General features: G+C 44.9%; 1 protein-coding gene across 2 annotated transcripts in view; it reads right to left on the bottom strand.

The window, feature by feature from the left end:
- Window positions 1–3,750: 3,750 nt before the first annotated feature.
- LOC112235438 (G-protein coupled receptor 61) overlaps window positions 3,751–11,408 on the bottom strand; it is a 13,258-nt gene continuing 5,600 nt past the window's right edge. Inside the window, exons 2-4 of one of the 2 annotated variants that reach the window (XM_042299770.1) lie at window positions 7,860–8,122; window positions 6,102–7,491; window positions 3,751–5,823 (exon numbers count right to left, since the gene is read on the bottom strand). In XM_042299770.1, the coding sequence (XP_042155704.1) occupies window positions 4,316–5,823; window positions 6,102–6,171 (1,578 nt within the window). In that variant the 5' untranslated portion in view covers window positions 6,172–7,491; window positions 7,860–8,122 and the 3' untranslated portion in view covers window positions 3,751–4,315. The remainder of the gene's footprint in view (window positions 5,824–6,101; window positions 7,492–7,859; window positions 8,123–11,408) is intronic. The other variant, XM_042299769.1, reaches the window with a different exon arrangement.

Raw genomic sequence — 11,408 nt, 5'->3', positions numbered from 1 at the left:
GAAATTTGTGTAGTGGTTGAAAAACTAGTTTTAATGACTCCAACCTAAGTGTATGTAAACTTCTGACTTCAAGTGTTTGGACACACCTACTCATTCCAAGGTTTTTCTTTATGCTTACTTTCTACTTTGTAAAATAATAGTGAAGACATCACAACTATTACATTTATTTTACCTTTATTTAACTAGGCAAGTCAGTTAAGAACAAATTCTTATTTTCAATGACGGCCTAGGAACAGTGGGTTAACTGCCTGTTCAGGGGTAGAACAACAGATTTGTACCTTGTCAGCTCGGGGATTTGATCTTGCAACCTTGCGGTTACTAGTCCAATGCTCTAACCACTAGGCTACCCTGCCACCCCGAATTATGTAGTAACCAAAAAAGTGCTAAACAAATTAAAATATATTTTATATTTTAGATTCTTCAAAGTAGCAACAAACGTTACAGCCTTGATGACAGCTTTGCACACTCTTGGCATTCTCTCAATCAGCTTCATGAGGAATGCTTTTCCAAAATTATTGAAGGAGTTCCCACATATGCTGAGCACTTGTTGGCTGCTTTTCCTTCGCTCTGCGGTCCAACTCATCCCAAGCCATCTCAATTGGGTTGAGGTCAGGTGGTTGTGGAGGCCAGGTCATCTGATGAAGCACTCCATCACTCCCCTTCTTGGTCAAATAGCCCTTACACAGCCTGGAGGTGTGTTTTGGGTTATTGTCCTGTTGAGAAAGAAATGATAGTTGCAGTAAGTGCAAACCAGATGGGATGGCATATCGCTGCAGATTGCTGTGGTAGCCATGCTGGTTAAGTGTGCCTTGAATTCTAAATAAATCACTGACAGTGTCACCAGCTAAGCACCCCCACACCATCACACCTCCTCCTCCATGCTTCATGGTGGGAACCACACATGCAGAGATCATCCGTTCACCTACTCCGCGTCTCACAAAGACACAGCGGTTGGAACCTAAGAGGACACATTTGGACTCATCAGACCAAAGAACAGATTTCCACTGGTCTAATGTCCATTGCTCATTTTTCTTGGCCCAAGCAAGTCTTCTTCTTATTGGTGTCCTTTAGTAGTGGTTTCTTTGCAGCAATTTGATCATGAAGGCCTGATTCACGCAGTCTCCTCTGAACAGTAGATGTTGAGATGCTTCTGTTACTTGAACTCTGTGAAGCATTTATTTGGGCTGCGATTTCTGAGGCTGGTAACTCTAATGAACTTATCCTTTGCAGCAGAGGTAACTCTGGGTCCTCCTTTCCTGTGGCGGTCCTCGTGAGAGCCAGTTTCATCATAGCGCTTAATGGTTTTTGCGACTGCACATGAAGAAATGTTCAAAGTTCTTGACATTTTACGCATTGACTGACCTTCATGTCTTAAAGTCGTGATGGACTGTCATTTCTCTTTGCTTATTTGAGCTGTTCTTGCCATAATATGGACTTGGTCTTTTACCAAATAGGGCTATCTTCTTTATACCACCCCTATCTCGTCACAACACAACTGATTGCCTAAAATGCTTTCAGAAGGAAAGACATTCCTCAGATTAACTTTTAAAACAAGGCAGACCTGTTAATTGAAATGCATTCCGGGTGACTATCTCATGAAGCTGGTTGAGAGAATGCCAAAAGTGTGCAAAGCTGTCATCGGACAGCTGTTGAAGTCATTTAGAATCAGGGGCAATAGGGACAGATTCTATATATTAGGTGTCCCTGCCAAATACAACCCTATTCCCTGTATAGTGCACTACTTTTGACCAGAGCCCTATGAGGCATATCCGAGCACCAATTGCCAGCCTCCACCAATGTCCCTTGTGTTTACAGGTAAACGCTGGCGAGTGCCAGACAGTACAGGCTAAGTGTTCTGTGGTGTTTACCCAGAAACAACCACGGCTTGTTGTGGCTACACAACACAGGTGATAGACAGACAGGTGTGATGAATGATGCTGACACATGGCACATGGCACGCTTTGCCATCTTTTCTCCTCATAAACTGCATTTTTTCTCCTTCTCTCTCTCTCTCTCTCTCTCTCTCTGTCTTTCCCTCTCTCTCTGTGTCTCTCACTCTCTCTGTCTCTGTCTCTCTATGTCTGTCTCTCTCTGTCTCTCTCTCATTGCTGATCTTGTGTAATGACGTCAGTGCTGACTGTTGTTTTTAAGTTCGGCTGTTTCAATTTCTAGCATTTGTTTCACATAAAATAAATATGGGATGGTGAGATGACTCCCATTTTGACTCCTCTAGTCAAAATGTGATTAAGAAGTGGTCTCTGTGTGATATGACAGGTACATGCTAAAATAAATACACCAAATAATAACCTCATTCCGTGTGGAGTCAAATAATAACCCCATTCAGTGTGTAGTCAAATAATAACCCCATTCAGTGTGTAGTCAAATAATAACCTCACTCAGTGTGGAGTCGAATAATAACCCCATTCAGTGTGGAGTCAAATAATAACCTCATTCAGTGTGGAGTCAAATAATAACCTCATTCAGGGTGGAGTAAAATAATAACCTCATGTATTCAGTGTGGAGTCAAATAATAACCTCATTCAGGGTGGAGTCAAATAATAACCCCATTCAGTGTGGAGTCAAATAATAACCCCATTCAGCGTGGAGTCAAATAATAACCCCATTCAGTGTGGAGTCAAACAATAACCCCATTCAGTGTGAAGTCAAATAATAACCTCGTTCAGGGTGGGGTCAAATAATAACCTCATTCGGGGTGGAGTCAAATGATAACCTCATTCAGGGTGGAGTCAAATAATAACCCCATTCAGTGTGGAGTCAAATAATGACCTCATTCAGGGTGGAGTAAAATAATAACCTCATTCAGGGTGGAGTAAAATAATAACCTCATTCAGTGTGGAGTCAAATAATAACCTCATTCAGTGTGGAGTCAAATAATAACCTCATGTATTCAGTGTGGAGTCAAATAATAACCTCATTCAGTGTGGAGTCAAATAATAACCTCATGTATTCAGTGTGGAGTCAAATAATAACCTCATTCAGTGTGGAGTCAAATAATAACATCATGTATTCAGTGTGGAGTCAAATAATAACCTCATTCAGTGTGGAGTCAAATAATAACCTCATGTATTCAGTGTGGAGTCAAATAATAACCTCATTCAGTGTGGAGTCAAATAATAACATCATGTATTCAGTGCGGAGTCAAATAATAACCTCATTCAGTGTGGAGTCAAATAAATAACCTTGTGGATATGCTCATGTGTATGTATATGTATATGCTAGCTATAAATACCATTGGCAAGGATCAGTTGTGAAATGATCCTGTTAACACGTTGGCTACATCCCAAATTGCTCCCTATTCCCTACATAATGCACTACTTTTGACCAGGGCACATAGTGTTTCAGACTGAGTGCAATCAGAAATGGCTCTGAAATTGTTAATTTTTTTAATGTCCTACCCGAGAAAAACATCTAAATCTGCATTCATTTCTTGGTTGAATTATGGGACTGGAACGGGGGATCAGCACTATCCTATTCTCTGCTGTGATCAGTGTGTTGATCTGGTTATTAACCTTTCGCCTGCTACTGTATGTACTGTATATGCCTATAGGATTGTCATTTTACATTTGTCTAACTGGTTGTCTTAGGGTATTCTTTCAGACTTTGACAAAAATGATTTGTGCGATCCACACCAAAACAAAGATTGCTAATATGTGAGATGTTCTCCCACTCTCCCAAAATAATAATTCAGTACCAAAAAAGACATTGATTGACTGAAGGACACAGGGGAGGTAGACTGGCAGTAAATATATTTAATGTAAGGAGTTTTGGTCTTGATAGAAAATGGGTAGCAATGTCATCATACCAGGGTTAGGGTAATTCAGGAACTAAACCTCATAGAAAAGCATGGAGGATAGATGGGAATTAAAATGTCTGTTTACTTCTGGAGTTTACTGAATTTAAATGGAATTTTCTCCAACCATGTATCATACCTCCTAACCTTCCCATAAAGGAACCCTGATTCTAGTGACAGAAGAATGAACATAGAGATTTAGACTGATAATAACAACATGAAATCTTCAAAAGAAGATAGCAACTCTATACATTAGAGTTGTAGTAGTAACTACTTGCTATGTACACATCATGTCCCATAATCATACTGTAGCAAATGTGGACACAACACCATCAAGTCCAGCATCAGATGGAATACTCAGACATACTAAAGAACATGGCATCTATCTGCCGTTTCCACCATAGGACTCTACACCGGTGCTTGTTCTACAGACTAAGACTTTAGTGTTTCCACCTCTGAAAAAAAGGCCTACTGTACACATGAGTGGCCGGTGTCAGCTACAGCTCAGGCGCTGTCCAGCAATGTTCTGTGTACCCTGCAGCAGTTGTCTGCTAGGTTGATGTCATTGTTCAGATTCAGATGCTGCTGCTCCAAGAACTCAGAGGTCTCCTCGATAATCTGTCCAGGGATGTGGAAGTCAACAGGCGTGTGTTCCTGGACCAACGTGTTCTCCTGACAAGGTCCATCTTGAAGAGGGCCCCTCTCCCCCACCTCCTCCAGCTCCTCTGGCCTGCTAGCCCTGCTGTGTGCCTGAGATTCGCAGGGCTCCAGATTGCACCCTGTCCCCTGGAGGAACTGGAGGAAGTTCTCCTCGATGGAGGCCTCTCGGCTGGCCAGCTGATCCCCGTTGCCCGGCCCCGCCCGCTTAAAGATACAGGCCAGGCTTCGGCCCAGCTCCGTGCGGATCTGCCGGTTCAGACAGCCGTAGAATAAGGGGTTAGAGGTGAAGCAGAAGTAACCGATCCAGGTCACGACTTCCTCCATCTGGTCCGAAGCCAGGGAGGCCGGGGGGGTGGAGACCAGGGCGGCGTACAGGTGAAAGGAGAAGTAAGGCAGCCAGCAGCATAGGAACTGGCCTCCAACCGCCACCAGTACTGCCGCAGCTTTACCCCCGTTGAAGGTCCTCTGACTGGGGGTGCGGAGTGGAGGACATGGGCCCCCAGGGCCACCTCCGGGGCCTCCCAGGCTGGCAGCCATGGTGGATTGGCTGCTGAGGGACTCGGAGCGGTGAGGGCGGGGCCCAGGTGTGTCCATCCCAGTAGGTAAGGGGCCATGCTGCATGGCTGCCACCCTGGCTACTTTAAACATGTTACAGTACACAACAAGGATGATCAGCACTGGACACAGGAAGTAGACAAATGTGAAGAAGAGCATGAATATTAACCGTGTGGTCCCTCCTCCTCCGGTCCAGTGTAGGGAGCAACGTCTCTGGCTTGGATGACTCGGGATCATGGGAGCCTCTAGTCCCCCTCCGAGTTCGACCCCTAACCCCTGGCTACCCTGGAAGACCCAGCCCAGGAGTGGCATTGCTGACGTGACAATAGCTTTGATCCAGATCCCGACCAACACCGTCACAACCACCCCCACGGTCATCTTGACCTCATGGCGCATGGGGTGGACAATATAATAGTACCTCTCCACGTTGATGGCAGAGATAGATAAAATGGCGGCACTGACCAGACCCACGCTAAGACAGAGGTAGCTCCGGCACAGTGCCTCGTCGTGCGCCAAAACCCGGTCCGGCAGCATGCCCAGAGGCATCAGAACCAGAGCCGCCAGCAGGTCAACCAGACACAGGTGGAACACGAAGGCGAACTTCCTCAGCTGCGGTGTCTTGGTGATGACAGCCATGACGGCTAGGTTGCCTACGACCGCTAAGAGGTCCATGAGAAGCATCACACACAGGGCCAGGGACTGGGCCAGGGGGGCTCTGCTGGCGCCGGTGTCCACGGGAAGACTCACTTTAGAGGCATTGGGGTGCAGCGAGGCTGGGAAGGCTGGGAGCCAGGGACCTGAATGAAATGCATTGTATTACACATATTTAAAATACGTATAGAGTTGCCTATAAATACATACAAAATTATCAAAGCTCATGAACACATTAAAGTCCAGAGTACTGTCTTTAACCAAGTTAAGTTAAAGTCAGTACTCAGGCAGCAAAATTAGGATAACTGTCCCAAAACTCACAGGTTTTCCAGAAATCCTGGTTTGAGGATTCCAGTTTTCCTGATTATTAATCTTCTAAAAAATAGAAAGTTACCAGAATTTTACAACCTTGGTTGGTACCGACCTGGAAGTCCGGAGAGAGAGGACTGGGAAGAGTTCCAGGGGGAGGTGGAGCTGTCAACAGGAGGCTCCATGAGAGGATGAGAGAGAAGGAAGGAGTGAGACCAGGGAGACTCACAGGCCCATCACCCATCCTCCCCTGCTTCGGGCTGGTTGCTGAGGAACAGGGGGACTGGAGGGGTTTGGGGGTGGGTTGGGGCTGAGGAACCGGGGGACCGGGGGATTTGGGGGTGGGTTGGGGATGAGGAACTAGGGGAGTGGGGGGTTTGGAGGGTGAGTTGGACCTGAGGAACCCGGGGGTTTGGGGGTGGGTTGGGGCTGAGGAACCGGGGACTGGGGGTTTGGGGGTGGGTTGGGGCTGAGGAACCAGGGACTGGGGGGTTTGGGGGGTGGGCTAGGGATGAGGAACAGAGGCTCAGGGAGCGGGGGTACTGTCTATCAGGGCAGGTAGAGCTGGACAGGTCATGGACAGGTCACCCTGGACAGGTGGAGGTCTGGCAAAATCCCACTGTCATTCTAGAGATGAAGTCTGGTCGTGCACCTGGTAACCAGACTAGATGGTGGGAGTCTGGACTGTGGATGAGATAGGCCTCTGGGAGTGGTAGGAGAAGGGATGAGATAGGCCTCTGGGAGTGGTAGGAGAAGGGATGGAATGGGTCTCTGGAGTGGTAGGAGAAGGGATGGAATGGGTCTCTGGGAGTGGTAGGAGAAGGGATGGAATGGGTCTCTGGAGTGGTAGGAGAAGGGATGAGATAGGCCTCTGGGAGTGGTAGGAGAAGGGATGGAATGGGTCTCTGGAGTGGTAGGAGAAGGGATAGAATGGGTCTCTGGAGTGGTAGGAGAAGGGATGAGATAGGCCTCTGGGAGTGGTAGGAGAAGGGATGAGATGGGTCTCTGGAGTGGTAGGAGAAGGGATGAGATAGGCCTCTGGGAGTGGTAGGAGAAGGGATGGAATGGGTCTCTGGAGTGGTAGGAGAAGGGATGGAATGGGTCTCTGGAGTGGTAGGAGAAGGGATGAGATAGGCCTCTGGGAGTGGTAGGAGAAGGGATGAGATGGGTCTCTGGAGTGGTAGGAGAAGGGATGAGATGGTTCTCTGGAGTGGTAGGAGAAGGGATGGAATGGGTCTCTGGAGTGGTAGGAGAAGGGATGGAATGGGTCTCTGGAGTGGTAGGAGAAGGGATGGAATGGGTCTCTAGAGTGGTAGGAGAAGGGATGAGATAGGCCTCTGGGAGTGGTAGGAGAAGGGATGAGATTGACCTCTGGAGTGGTAGGAGAAGGGATGAGATAGGCCTCTGGGAATGGTAGGAGAAGGTACAACACTTTATCTTTCTCCTCCCACAGAATGATGCATTCTTAATGATGTTGAGAGGTTTCTGGTTGGAGGGGTTGGACTCTGAAACAAAGGAGAAGAAACATTACTGGTAAAAATAAATGAATAGGCGTTTAAATGCAGGCATTAAAAAACACAGCTGTTATGAACTGCGAGGTTAAGCCTTTGTTGAAATCAACTATGTCTGCATCTGCACGAAGAAAGAGCTTCACTACAATAAAGTTTTGAATGTGATTCACTTCACTGTCTGACCTACTTCAAATCATGTAATTTAACATTACAAAGCTACATGAACATGAACAGAAATCAAAGAGAAGGATTCTCCTACGAAGCAGGAGCAAAATACAACTTCCTCCTCTTCTGTTTGTAATTATAAAATGTAGAACAACACTCAAATTCAAACACTTGTATTTAAAAACTTTAAAACTCACATTTTAACACTCGTTGTGTTATTGTAGATCATGTATAACATATACACATAAACATGTTATTATGGCTGTCACTGTAGTAATCCTCATCTGGGGCAGCGGTTCATTTCACCCCTGTGTTTATAATTAGGCCACAGTCCTCATGTACAGTCACATATATACAGCCATTTCTTAATTTGTCCCATAATGTGACATCTGCGTTTTCCAGAACAGCCAGCCCTGCCGGGGAGAAGCTAAAGACACGGAGGATGCAGTCCACCATATGTCTTCAGAGACAGAAAATACATAGTGTTAAGAGAATGTGTCAGCTGTGGTCATATAACTAAATTCATCATTTACAGTAATGTGAAATTAAGCAGAAATGATAATAGTATCTGTAAAAGTATGAAATATAGAGAGATTACCGAGTCACTGCAAAGACAGGAGCATCTATCCATGGGAGTTTTGTGGATTCAAACTAGGCTATTTGGAAATGTCAGGCCACACTATCTAGAATCACAGAATCAGTAAGCAAATGTTTATGTACTATAAATACGAACTGTGTCATTCTGGGTTATTAAAGCTAATACTATTAAAGTGGGCCAAGGAGTAGTGAAACATGAAACATGGTGTTGTAATGCTAGTCTAGGGGGAGTAGCTGTAATGAAACATGGTGTTGTAATGCTAGTCTAGGAGGAGTAGCTGTAATGAACCATGGTGTTGTAATGTTAGTCTAGGAGGAGTAGCTGTAATGAACCATGGTGTTGTAATGTTAGTCTAGGAGGAGTAGCTGTAATGAACCATGGTGTTGTAATGCTAGTCTAGGAGGAGTAGCTGTAATGAAACATGGTGTTGTAATGCTAGTCTAGGAGGAGTAGCTGTAATGAACCATGGTGTTGTAATGTTAGTCTAGGAGGAGTAGCTGTAATGAAACATGGTGTTGTAATGCTAGTCTAGGAGGAGTAGCTGTAATGAAACATGGTGTTGTAATGCTAGTCTAGAGGGAGTAGCTGTAATGAAACATGGTGTTGTAATGCTAGTCTAGAGGGAGTAGCTGTAATGAAACATGGTGTTGTAATGCTAGTCTAGGGGGAGTAGCTGTAATGAAACATGGTGTTGTAATGTTAGTCTAGGAGGAGTAGCTGTAATGAACCATGGTGTTGTAATGCTAGTCTAGAGGGAGTAGCTGTAATGAAACATGGTGTTGTAATGCTAGTCTAGGGAGGAGTAGCTGTAATGAAACATGGTGTTATAATGTTAGTCTAGAGGGAGTAGCTGTAATGAAACATGGTGTTGTAATGCTAGTCTAGGGGGAGTAGCTGTAATGAAACATGGTGTTGTAATGCTAGTCTAGGGAGGAGTAGCTGTAATGAAACATGGTGTTGTAATGCTAGTCTAGGAGGAGTAGCTGTAATGAAACATGGTGTTGTAATGTTAGTCTAGGAGGAGTAGCTGTAATGAAACATGGTGTTGTAATGCTAGTCTAGGAGGAGTAGCTGTAATGAACCATGGTGTTGTAATGCTAGTCTAGGAGGAGTAGCTGTAATGAAACATGGTGTTGTAATGCTAGTCTAGGAGGAGTAGCTGTAATGAAACATGGTGTTGTAATGTTAGTCTAGGAGGAGTAGCTGTAATGAACCATGGTGTTGTAATGCTAGTCTAGGAGGAGTAGCTGTAATGAAACATGGTGTTGTAATGCTAGTCTAGGGGGAGTAGCTGTAATGAACCATGGTGTTGTAATGTTAGTCTAGGAGGAGTAGCTGTAATGAAACATGGTGTTGTAATGCTAGTCTAGGAGGAGTAGCTGTAATGAAACATGGTGTTGTAATGTTAGTCTAGGGGGAGTAGCTGTAATGAAACATGGTGTTGTAATGTTAGTCTAGGGAGGAGTAGCTGTAATGAACCATGGTGTTGTAATGTTAGTCTAGGAGGAGTAGCTGTAATGAAACATGGTGTTGTAATGCTAGTCTAGGAGGAGTAGCTGTAATGAACCATGGTGTTGTAATGCTAGTCTAGGAGGAGTAGCTGTAATGAACATGGTGTTGTAATGCTAGTCTAGCAGGAGTAGCTGTAATGAACCATGGTGTTGTAATGCTAGTCTAGGAGGAGTAGCTGTAATGAAACATGGTGTTGTAATGCTAGTCTAGGAGGAGTAGCTGTAATGAAACATGGTGTTGTAAATCTAGTCTAGGAGGAGTAGCTGTAATGAACCATGGTGTTGTAATGTTAGTCTAGGAGGAGTAGCTGTAATGAAACATGGTGTTGTAATGCTAGTCTAGGAGGAGTAGCTGTAATGAAACATGGTGTTATAATGTTAGTCTAGGAGGAGTAGTGTTGTCAAAGCCCTTACTTTCTCTCCAGCCCTCTGAGGGTGTATGTGTATTCTTATGTGTGCGTGTGTTTGTGTGTGCATGTGTGTGTGTGTGTGTGTGTGTGTGTGTGTGTGTGCAAAACCGTGAGGCCTGTTCTGATGTTTACTGTCAACCCCACACACACCATCACACACACTGTCACAGTGATGGAACACACACAGCATCACGAGAAAGAAAACAACCAACGGCACAGGCTGTTGCTACTTGTTCACACCTGCATATGCAATTCTTCCATGTCGCAAGTTGTGACGAACAAAAACTTTTGTTTCACTTATATAGCTGATTCTTTTCCAGCTCGTCACCAATGGCCGCCACGCATTCACATCACGGACGAATCACTGACTGCGGATGTATCTCAATTGTCATAGGGCTCTTGTCGAAAGTAGTACCGATACAGGGAATATGGTGCCATCTTGGTACACTATCTGACTTTTGCTCCTGGGGTCTTTGTGTCAGTACAACCTTCCACCGGATAATTTTGAAAACAATTAACGTGGTCTTTCTTAGCTGTGATGTCTTACTGTAGTCTAATGGATACGCAACCCCTCAGAGACACTATCCTATCAGCACAACCTATCAGCATAACCTATCAGCATCAATAGGTTTACAGCCTGTAAAAAAACACAGGCTTCCTCAGAAAACGATGCTCTTATATATATATTTTTTTAAATGTAAAAGTGCTTTCTTGATCCTAAAAGGGTTCTTCGGCTGTCTCGATAGGACAGGGATCATCGACTAAATTCAGCCGCGGGAAGATTTTTTCTTGAGTGGATGGTCAGGGGGCTGGAACATAATTACAAATAATTTGTAGACTGTAAAATTGATTGGAAGCCAATCCAGATATAACATTTGACTAAAACATAACAATTTCAAACCTTGCTTACATTTGTATACAATCACATACACTGAGTGTACAAAATATTGAGTTGCACCTCCCCCTTTTGCCCTCAGAACAGCCTCAATTCGTCAGGGCACGGACTCTACAAGGTGTTGTAAGCGTTCCACAGGGATGCTGGCCCATGTTGACTCTACGAGGTGTTGTAAGCGTTCCACAGGGATGCTGGCCCATGTTCACTCCAATGCTTCCCACAGTTGTGTCAAGTTGGTTGGATAACCTCTGGGTGGTGGACCATTCTTGATGCACAAGGGAAACTGTTGAGCGTGAAAAACCCAGCAGCGTTGCAGTTCTTGACACAAACCG

The sequence above is a fragment of the Oncorhynchus tshawytscha genome, linkage group LG16, assembly GCF_018296145.1.
Source record: "Oncorhynchus tshawytscha isolate Ot180627B linkage group LG16, Otsh_v2.0, whole genome shotgun sequence".
Classification (NCBI taxonomy): domain Eukaryota; kingdom Metazoa; phylum Chordata; class Actinopteri; order Salmoniformes; family Salmonidae; genus Oncorhynchus; species Oncorhynchus tshawytscha.
This window is presented reverse-complemented; position numbering and strand designations above follow the sequence as displayed.